General features: G+C 33.5%; 2 protein-coding genes across 2 annotated transcripts; one reads left to right on the top strand and one right to left on the bottom strand.

Moving 5' to 3' along the window:
- Positions 1-4486: 4486 nt before the first annotated feature.
- Positions 4487-5374, top strand: LOC147398549 (uncharacterized). Its single transcript, XM_086447771.1, has one exon. The coding sequence runs from the start codon at positions 4540-4542 to the stop codon at positions 5110-5112; it is 573 nt and encodes a 190-aa protein (XP_086303897.1). The 5' UTR covers positions 4487-4539; the 3' UTR covers positions 5113-5374.
- A 3148-nt stretch (positions 5375-8522) lies between these two features.
- On the bottom strand, positions 8523-11006 carry LYK2 (Protein kinase superfamily protein). The gene has a single exon (XM_086448986.1). It carries the CDS (start codon positions 10713-10715, stop codon positions 8694-8696), a length of 2022 nt encoding a protein of 673 aa, XP_086305112.1. The 5' UTR covers positions 10716-11006; the 3' UTR covers positions 8523-8693.
- Between the last annotated feature and the right edge of the window lie 800 nt (positions 11007-11806).

The raw sequence follows: 11806 nt of genomic DNA, 5'->3' as shown, positions 1-11806 counted from the left end.
AATTTTATATTAATTTAATTATTTATGGATTAATTAATTAATTTTATGGTTATAAGTTTGAGAGATTTAAATTGAAAAAAAAACAAATTAAAGATAGGCTTTTGGATGCATTAAAAGGTCAAAAGGATAAAAGAATAATTTTTGAGAAGGACAAAGACAATACTATATATATATATATATATAATATTATCTCCTCAATTTGTACATATCAATTCAAAACCCAACCAATTTCTCTCTCTATTCCCTATTCGATCTCCCTTTCCTTTTTCTATAGGTTTTCTCTCTTATCTATCCTTCCATATTTCTTTCTCTCTTATCTATTCTTCCATATTTCTTTCTATCTATTCCATAAGTCTCATATTCTCTCCTCAATTTTTATTTCTCTTTTAATTTCACTAGAGATGTCAATGGGTACCTTTTTAATCGAAAACCATGGTTCTAGTTCCCTTTTTATTGGAATCGATTAGAGTTGGGTCTAAAAAGGAATCAAACTGATTGGAACCAAAATCGTTAGGTTCTATCCAATGGTACCCGCAGGTATCCGAAATCGATTTATTTTGTCATTTGTTTTCATACTACAAATGATTTAAGATATTTTTTACTATTTTAAAATAAATGCAAGTTATATAGAATTCTTCAATTTTTCATATAAATTATCGATTGGAACTTAAAATGAGTTCTCTTCTAAATATTTATTACTTTTAATTAAAATAAAATTTTATTTTTGAAAAATAATCATTAATTTGTATTTTTAGTATAAAAAATTATAACTAAGTTAATAATTTTCTTGATAATATATTACTTTTTTAAAGGAAAAAAGATTTATAATGATTTTAAATACTTTTTTCTCATCTGATTCTTAAAAATCGGAACTGATGGGTATCCATGATTTTTGACAATTTTGGGTCCGGCTCCATTTATTTTGGAACCAGACCCGGAACCAACAAGAATCAAAATCGAGCTAAATATAATGGTTATGGTTCTAAGTTCCTTAAGAACTGAACCGGAACCGACCCATTGACACCCCTAAATCTCACTCCAGTATTTTATATATATTTTTTCTATTTAATCTATTCTCATCCAAAAACCCCAATATCCAATCATTATTATCTTGAAAATCTGTTGGTTAATATTTATCTTGTGTGACCATAACCAAAATCTGAATCTAAATCTAGCGGGTTTGATTTTTTCGAGTATATTCGAATAAAAATTGGGTTGGGTATGGGTTGATGTCCTTTGACTTGAGTCGGGTTCAGATCAAATATAGATCCATCCCTATATGCGAATGATATATTACTTTGAAAATTATATTTTTCTATTTTTGAAGACATCTTTCTTCAACTAGTAAGTATTAGATGTTAAGTGCATAAAAATGTCTATTTTTTCATTGTTTTATAAAGTACTTAATCGAATTTTCTAACCTAGAGCTAGTTTTCTATGTATAAAATCATGTATAATAGTTTATTTATCATAAATTACATTTTATTGACTAAAGTACATGTATTTTCACGGATTTTGAGGGTCTAATTATATGTCCGTTTTTAATAGATAAAACATATGAAATTAAATAATCAAAGAATGGAGACCAAAGTTAAAGTTAAATAATTTGGATATTATGATTAAATTTAATTGGGTTATTTGGTAGATTCATTCCCCTTATATATTTTTTTTTAAATTGTAACTTTTTCTTAATTTTAATTATTTTTTATTAAATGTAATTTTCTCTAAAATAACATCATTTTTCCTTTGATTTTTTAAAATATAGAATATTAGTCCCCCAATCCTCAATGGAATAATCCTACTTGTCAATATATAATAAGTTTTTAATTTTATATTTGTTATTATTCTTTTCAAAGACATCTTTATGTAACGATCGTTGGACATAATGACCAAAGTCTACTTAAAAAAAGGGAGATGTTTTGAGTTTAAACCACCTTTTGGTCACTTTCAAGGATTTTAAATATAGCAAATAACTTGAATGGTTTGAAGGATCCGAATATAAATTTAGTGAAAACAAAATGGTTTGAATATGATTTTAGCTAATAGGATCCTAATCGAATTTAGATCTGGGTAAAAAATTCAAATATGGATATTCTCATATTCGATTTGAACCTAACCCATATTTTAATGTTTGGTTCTTATCTAATTCTCGAGAGTTTGGTGTGAAAGGGTACTATGTAAGAATTTAACATTTGTACTCTATTCTTGGTTGGAGATTTCTCTGAATCGTCAATTAGTGTTTAAAAAAAAAAAATGGTGATACTTGTTCGAGCAAAAGATTGTGGACTTAGTGGAGGGTTGGAACATTGTGACTATTAGGAGGAAACTCAATAGAAGCAATCCCCTTCATTGCGATTGTTTAATAGTAGTGTTGAGCTCACATAATTAAGTATTTCAAGTTTGTTGGTAGGGTAACCACCTTAACCATTGATTACCTTCCAATAAAAAAGGAACATGCTGGAAGGACACGTGGTATTTACTGTAATTCTCACAAGTTTGACGTGGGATGTGCATGCATTGTTTTGTGATACGAGTAAAAACCATCTACAATTATGTATGCATCTCCACGTCAAAATTATGAGAATCATAGTAAATCCTATGTCACCCTAGCACGAATCTTAAAAAAAAGATTTAGTATTGCAAAGATTAAAAATAAATAAAAATTGTACATTAAATTTTCTATAATGTGATTGGCATAATTTGGATTTCAAAAAATACTCAAAATTTCAAAATTATAATTATAACAGAAATCTTAGTACCAGCACAAATGAAAAATAAAATAATCATATTAGTTGTAGTAAAATATTACCATCAATTATTTAAATTCCTTTCTCGAGGAAATTATAGATTTGGATTGTAGTAAAATATTACAATCCCAATTTAATAATTAATAATTTTACTAGTCATTAGATTTTATTTTCTAATACCTTATCTAATGTGATTGAATTGAGTTAAAATATTTATATTGATTGATGATGTGATTGATTATGTTAGATTTTTCGAGCGTGGTTTTATTTAAAAAATTAAAAAATAAGGATTTTGATTTGGAACCTTTCTGGTCAAATCGAATAATCAAATAATATTGCAAAAGCATGACTATGTATAACCACATTACTTAATTTATTAAAATAACAAAAAAATGATTTTTTTTAAATCTTCATTATCATAATGGTAAGGGTCTGATGCAAATTCAAAACCACCCTAATCAATATTTAAATTATGAAAATACCTTTATAATTTATTAAATCATAAATGCTGATATTGATATAGAATTAGATTATTTATTTAGAATTTTCAAAGTTATTATTTGAATTGTTTATAAAAATTGTAATCTCATATAAATCCTAATTTTTGCGATTCATACGTAGATAGATCAGAGAAAGAATATTATTATCGTACTAATACAATAACCGCCAAAGAGAGAGTGGTGGGCAATAGACCGTCCCAGCGACAATGCCAAATCACATTATATACGAGAGTTACTATAGCCACACCAACTTTTACCAACTTCACACCAACTGTGTACAGTTTTTTGGTGATTTACATAGGAATTGTTGTGGCATTAGTAAACATTTGTGTCCAATAACAACTCTCTTATACATACAATTTCTTATTTTCCTATGCTTATGGGGCTTTCGTTTGAGTCTAAGTCTGATATTCCACGTCCCCACACGTCCTCAATTATCATGTTCCATGTTCGAGACATGTCTAATCAACTGAAGCCAAGTGTTCATATGCCACCATCTACTTGGTATTCTAAAATAATCTAATGTAAACTGATCTAAATTCCATTGCCTTTGATTTTTACGATAAAACCCTTGATTTTTTCTCCACAAAACCAGTCATCTCCAATTTATTGGATCGATAAACCATTTTGATCCTCACCTTCCATAGGATTTTCATACGAGGATATAACATTTGAATTGTGGGCAGGAAATCTAAGGTGAATTGAATAGATTAAGAGACTATCACACCACAATTAAAGATTAAAACACATTATTCAAACATTATAAAAGTTTGACTCAAATTATATAATCTTAACCTTATAACAACACTTGTTCAAATAATTTCATTGAAGGAAAAAAATAAAAAATGAACGAGCTTCTACTGGCACCCCAACTTTTACTTATTACGACTCACTAAGTTAAATATATTTTTCTTTTTTAATGAGTTTGTTTTTCATATTTTAAAGATGGGGGCATTTAAGTCATTTTACATTAACTTGAAAGAAAAGGTACTAAAGTTTGAAAACACGGCTCGTCAAAATTGTCGTCTGACTTCACAACTTCCTCGTATCATCGTCCATCATTAGAGTATTTCAGACGGCTGCGTGTACTCCAACTACAAATGGAAATTCGGTGAACGGTTTTTTTTTTTCAAATTCCTTTTCCGAAACTACCCCGCAGTTTCATTCCCGCGTAGTTGCTCTATGTTTGAATCCAAGTTCTCCCACTCTTCTGTTACATATATAAATATGAGCCTATATGTCTCATAAAATCACAACTAACATTGAATTCTACATAATTTTACCTCACAAATATGAAGATCAATGCTCAAATAACTGCTCTGAGTTTGTCTCCTAACTTAGTTTTTAAGAGTGAAATACAAAAGCTCTCTCCTAAGAAAATTCTTGAACCCAATCTAAAGCACAAGCTTGGGTTGGAACAAGCGTGTCCACTCGAAGAGGAAACATCGAAATATAGTGAATTTGAGCGAGTATTTTGCTATTTCGATGAAGATAGAGACGGGAAAATATCGGCTTTGGAGCTTTGGCAATGTGTAAGGTTGATAGGTGGGGACCTTTCGAAAGAAGAGGCAGAGGCCGTGGTCGATTCGTTCGACTCGGATGGAGATGGGTTATTGGGATTTGAAGATTTTGTTGGATTGATGAAAGTTGAGGGAGAAGAAGAGAAGATAAAGGATTTGAAGGAGGCCTTTGGGTTGTATGAGATGGATGGGTCTGGTTGTATTACGCCCAAGAGTCTAAGGAGGATGCTTAGTAGACTTGGTGAAAAGAAGACGATCGAGGAATGCACGATCATGATTAATCAGTTTGATCTCAATGGTGATGGTGTGATTTGCTTTGAGGAATTCAAGTTTATGATGATTTGATTATGAGGGTGATCTATTTATTTATTTATTATTGATTTAATTTATATATTAATTTTTTTACATTTTTTGTGGGTGGTGTGATTCGCATTCGGGGGTATTTCAATCATTTTTCATTAGTCTCTCACTGGAGATTGTGGTCAAGGGTATCTCAAATATTCACCCAAACACAGATGGAGTGATGGAAATGTATCTAATTAAGTTATACCTTCTGTATATAGGTGTAGTGTTTGATAAATAAAATTAATATGGATGGATTGGTTTATTTTAATTTGTTTGATTAGATCACTTGATGATCATTTTGTGCACAATGATATAGAGAAATCCATGATGTGTGCATCCTACACGTGTAGCCAACGGAGACCTAATGTCCAAATAGTGACCCACGCCACCGGATCTTCTAGATCGAAATTGACATAATCGTTTCATCATAACCATCCAACCTATTACATTAATTTTGGAAAACAATCTCTCCAATGTTCTTAAGGCATACATCTCATTTTGATGTTTATTACAATCACTAGTTAGAGTGCAAGTGAGATGTTCAATTTGCTTAATTAAGAGTACTATTTATTTCTAAAATAAATAAAAAAAAAAAAAAAAGAAAAAAAAAAGAAGAAATGAACACATTTGAAAGAATGTAAGAGTAATTCTAGTTCCGTTAACCTAGTTCAATAATTATAGTCTCATTTAGAAAAAAAAAAATATTAAAATTGAACGTATTAAAAGAACGAGAAGAAAACCCAAAAAAAAAAAAAATGGATGGAGTTAGCGAGAGAAAATATGAGTGCTAATAATTTAAATTATAGAAAATTTGGCTATGTATAACGTGGAGTGGGAAATCGTGATTCATTTTGCAAACCCCAAATCGTTTGGATAAGATTATGATTACGATGATGATGATAATCCTTCTATGCACTAAGTAATTAAGTTTCAATATTTATCATGGAAATAATGAACACACTTAGAAGAAAATATACTCATATCAGAAGATGTGGTTTTGGATAGAGTGGAATGGGGGAACATGATTCGTTTATCCACCCCAGATCCATGTGATAAGGCTTCAATGATGGTTATTATAACCTTTTTTTTTTCTTTTGGTATATTATATAATTAAGTTTCTATGGTTATTATATCCATGTGGACAATTTCCTTTTTTTGAGATATCTTAAATATATGATTTTGAGTTGCCACAACATTCAATTTTAGGGTCTGAATGGTCACCCAAAATTATTATTTTTTAAAACTTATTTTAAAGAAAATGAATCATAAAAACCAATTAGATTCCAGTAAAGGGATTCGATTAATAGTAAGTGTTAGACACCTCGTTCACTCCGCCTCTAGGTGATTTCCTAGAATTTAACCATTTTTAGAGATTTTTGATAACGTTGAAATGTAAATTCAAAGCAAAATGAGGGTCCTGGTAGGAACCTCTTTGACTTTGGACTACTAAGTTGACCCAAGGACTATGGGAAATCCTTATGTAAGTTCATTTATGCCTATTATGATGAAATGATACATCATTGTGAACTCTAAATGTGAATGTGAAAAATCTAGTGTAAATGTGGGGAAGGTGTAGAAATGAATTAAAAATGTTCCCAAGTTTGGGAAATTGATTTTAACACATATCCATGAGAGGATAACCCTTCAATTTCTTGCTTTATTTTATGAAATTCCTACATGAATGCATGCATTGTGTCCCATAGTTGGAAAATTGACCATTAGAAGAGAATACACATGCATGGTTTCTTGCAGTTTTGTATTGAAGTGCTGCATACAATGTCTCCCAAGGTTGAGAAATGGGGTCATCTCATTGATATTATTGGAAAACAACAGAAAGAAGGAGGCCATCTAGGACAATGCATGCAATATGTCTCAATGTTGGGAGATGTTGTTTGGCAAAGAAGTGTGGGGATCATGGTTTTAAAACTCAGTTTCGCGTCTCGTCTCGTCCATGTTTGATACCGAGTCGTCTCAGACAAGTTTTCCGATACATTTGACATGTCTCGTCCAAAATTTTCAAAAAATAAACGTGGGGTATTAAATCTCGTTCTAAAAATTGACTTGTGCATCCGTCTTGTTCATGCCTGATACCGAGATGACTCGGGTGATACATCTCGGTCTCGGATGAGTTTTGAAACCATGGTGGGGATTATCTCATTAAAGGGGATATTCCTTTTGTGATTTCTTGCCCCCTTTTTATATGAGAATGTGAATGAAATATTGGGTTCTAGCCTAAAGGGTCAGGTCCATCCTCTCTTCTAGATCCCATCAATAATTTTTGTTTTAATTGACTTGGCTGGTTTGCTAGATAGAATAGGGGTTTTGAAAGTTAAGGCTTTATTAGAAAATAAAATAAAGAAAGCACGGGGTGTAAAAGAGGTAGGGATAAATGAGAATGCAATAAAAGTAAAGACTAATGCAACCTATTTTATCCTTACCTTTACTCTTCTTTGGTTCTTCTTTTTGTTCTTTAAGAAAGTTCTACAAGGTTGGAGAAGAGAAAGGTTCTTGAAGAGGTTGTTGAGTGTAAATTTTCCTCCACTCTCGGGTGTGTCATACCCCATTTAAGTCCAGTGACTCTCTTAATATTCATAGTTCTCCCCTTTTCCTGCATATAGGTCTTTTGGAGTAGTTGGTTGGTTAACATGGTATCAGAGCACTAGGTTCATATAGGTCATGAGTTCGATTCTTTACATCCTTATGGGTGAGGGGGAGTGCTGAGTGTATATTTTCCTCCACTCTCGGGTGTGTCATACCCAAGTAAGCCATGTGACCTTCTATATTCATATAGTTCTCCCCTTCTCCAACAGATCAGTCTTTTGGAGCAGTTGGTTGAGTAACAGAAGGATGTTATTAGAGATTTTGCAGTCTTTAAACCTTTTTTTTTAAAGCCTTGAGGACCCATGACTATTTATATTACTCCAAAGGTAAAATTGATGGGCAAATGAATTCAATTTCATTTGCTTATGTAGAATCCATTCATTTAAGTCTACATATTCCCTCAATGAGATGGATGAAGGTAAATTACTTAATTATGTCTCTTTGTATTTAGTGTAAATCTAATAATTAAGGGATTTGAGAGGGTAATTTTTCAATTTAGTTATTTACTAGAGTTTGGTCGTGCCTACGTTATGGGCATCCTCTTTTAGGTTAATGGGATAAAAATAAAAAATAATAAAGTTGAAGGGGTAATAGGCCATACAATTTTGTTTTAAATGATTCTTCAAATTGGTCCTAAATATTGAAACCCCATAATTAAGGGCAATACGAGCAGTAGTGCCTGTAAAGATATACCCTACTCGGACTTGTTCATATTGTTTAGAAATATTCCTAATCGAAACCAAAAACCCAGATTAAAACTGTTTGACAAAATGCCCAACTGAACATTCTTAATAGCTTTCAGTCTCAAACACCTTAAAACCTTCATTCCAAAGATACCTTACTTTAAACAACAGAGACAATACACCTCAGAGTGGTGCATTTGTGCTAATTTACTTTCTTAAATACATATATACACAATCCAAACCTCCCTATTTCACATTACAAGTGGTGGGTTTTATTTAAAATCCTCGGTCTAGTATCTACCGATTACCTAATGGTACCTTGATTTGAGGTTTAGAAGAGCTTTCGCAGCTCGAAATCTGCTCTCCTTCTGGCAGCTCTTCTACTAATTTTGACAACTTGTTGACTATTTCTCCCGCGGTTGGTCTCAAAGATGGGTCTTCCTCCACACACTCTCTCGCGAGATTTGCTAATGTCACAGCCACATCAAATGAATAAGCCTCTCCCAACGCACGATCCATCCAATCCTTCAATTCTTTGGCATCATCCGATTGTAATATTGACTTGATCTTTTCTGAGAGTAGAACACATCCTTCTCCTTTCTCCTCGGCTCGGATTATAGGTGTTTGCCCGGATAACACCTCGAGCAAGACTACCCCATAAGCAAAAATATCAATGCTTGAAGAAATAGTACCGTGTTGTAGGTACTCCGGAGCAAGATATCCTCTAGTACAAGAGGCAGGGCTCGACGAAAGAGATTTTGGGTCTTCTGAGTCATCTTCGATGCACCTTGCCATGCCAAAATTTCCGATTTTCGCATTGAATTCTTCATCTAGAAAGATATTTCTACTCTTAATATTTCTATGAACGTAGCACGGGTTCATGATGTGGTGCATGTATTGTAAGGCCATTGCCACATCAAGACATATCCTTAGCCTTTGATTCCATGTCAAGAAACAATAACACGACGCAATGAATTGGTTCTTGATTGCCAACCCACCATGAAGCCAATCCTTCAAGGACCCATTCTTGGCATACTCGAAAACCAAAAATGAATCTGGACCGTCGATCAAACACGTCCCCAAAAGCCGCATTATATTGGGATGATGGTGATAGGATTCGTGGAAGAGCTCGAAATCAATCTTAGAAATGGTTTCTGTTCGTGTGCGCTTTAGAGCCAAATTCTTCCCACTGAGGCGGCCGTGAAACACCGATCCCTCAATAAAATTACTTGAATTGAAGTCTTCGGTGGCTTTTCTTAGATCCTCAATAGTGTATGCTTCCACCACCATTTTGTGAGGTGTGGTGTCGATGGTCTGACAGTCCGAAGGATCTTGAGAGTCCTCTGAAATTGCTTTCCTTTCACTTTTAGTTCTTATGCTTAGCTGTTGAAGTTCTACGTCTCCTCCGGTCTTGCAAAAGTTTGGCTTCTTTTTCCTCCAATGGATCACGAATATCACCGTAATGATCGCAACACACCCACCTACCGCAATCCCACTAAGTGCAATATAAACTCCAATCTTCCATAATGTCGACCTTCGTGAACAACTCTTGGGTGGATTAACTGGAAAACTCGAATTGGGTTCGCGGGGATTTGAAAAAGGACCAAGGATCGGTTTCTTGTCGAGCGGAATCAAAAGAGTTGAAAAGGGTTCTAGGTTTTCAGGTTTGAAATTTCCTGATCTGTTATTTGAAGAGATTATAGCTTCTATGGTAGTATTGAATTTAGAAGCCAAAGTAGAAATTGTGTCAGCTTCACTTATAGGATAGGATAATAGAAGTCTTGTTCCTTGGTTGAATTCAAATGGAGATGGGCAAGCACATCTCAATGGGATCAGTACTCGAAGTTTATCTCCGAGACCCCACGGAGAGAGACTCGGGTTTGCCTCTTGAATGGCCTTGCAAGTTGTCAATCCTTCCAAAGATTCCGCAATTGCGTAAAAGCTTTCTCCTTTGATGGTAACCTTTGTCACTTCAGCCCGAAAGAAACCTCCATTACATCGACAATCGATTGGGATCAACAAAGGTTGATCCATGGGAAGAAATTCAGTATTTGTAGAGAATCCACTCGCTTCAGCTATCGCCTTTTGGTTTAGGCCTAAGTAAAAGCTCAGATTGAATAAAGATGAGTAGTAAGAATTGGTGCGAAACATCGTGAATGTTTCACAATGATCTTGAAATCGTAACCTATCACAACGGTAGCCGAAAGCATCAAGTGAGGTACTCCCACAACTTATTAAGCTCTGCCCTTGAACCAAAACAGAAACCAAGCTGAAGAAGATTGAAACTTTGAAGCAGAATTTAGTGGTTAGAGCTTCCATGACCAGACTCTACATAGGAAACTTGGGTGGGTTAGAAAAGCTTTCTTAGTAAAGAAAGAGTGAATATTTTGGATCAATACATACTTACATAGGTGGGGTTAAAAAGAGTGTTTATTCAAAGCTAGTTGTGAACAAGATTCTTGGGTGTGGCAGGGATTTGTATATTTAAGTTTGTTTGGGGTTCCCTAATCACCTTGGGGTTGATTCCATTGGCTAAAGGTTTGGTATCTTTCCAAGTTCTCAACTGCTTGTTCTCATGAGTTCCTCTTTTTAACTACTTCAGAGGAGTCTTTGGGGGTTCAAACCTGATTTGCTTACCAATTCATAAATGGTTCCCTAGAAATACTTTATAGCATATAATATTTATTTACATATATATATAAATGCGATTCATACATCATGGATAACAAGCATGAATAAAAGATCCATACATGAAGATTCTTACACAAAACAAACAGGGGAAATTACTAAAATAGTAATGTATTTTGCCAAAATAGTAATGGATCTGGAGTGGCACCTTAGAGCAATTATATACCCATCCAGATATGTGGAATGCATTTCACATATGAATTATGCATATGTGTATCAAATAATATATATACTTTCATTTATGCAAATTAATGGGCTGATTTTTTTTTTTTTTTTGATAATCAGGTATCCCCATAGGTATTTGGGCTTTTGCCCAGTTCATAGACCATGGTCTTGCCCAAGGACCTGTCCCAGGGCATGTGCAATGCCCGCACATCACATGCACCAGGTAAATGATGGTGCGCCCTTGCAGATGGCCCCTAAGGAATTAATGCTCATATTAGGTATCGAACTTACAACCTACGAGCATTAACTGCTTATCGATCCAAAATTACCATTGAGCGAACCCCTCAAATCACCATTTGACTGATTTTGTATATCAAATACTATGTTTTCGTTCAAATTACTCATATGAACCATGTGCATGCATGACTTCATTATTTTGTACATATTCATAATTCAAATATATTTTGATGTATGAACCATTGTAGGAGCTTGGGAAGATCAAGTAAATAAAAAAATCGACCAATCAGATTGATCGTAACCATCCAATTCGTAGATTT

The sequence above is a fragment of the Akebia trifoliata genome, chromosome 7 (assembly GCF_017979445.1).
Source record: "Akebia trifoliata isolate Shusen 1 chromosome 7, ASM1797944v1, whole genome shotgun sequence".
NCBI classification, from domain to species: Eukaryota; Viridiplantae; Streptophyta; class Magnoliopsida; order Ranunculales; family Lardizabalaceae; genus Akebia; species Akebia trifoliata.
Note: the sequence above shows the minus strand (reverse complement) of the source record. Positions and strands in the feature narration are given on the sequence as shown.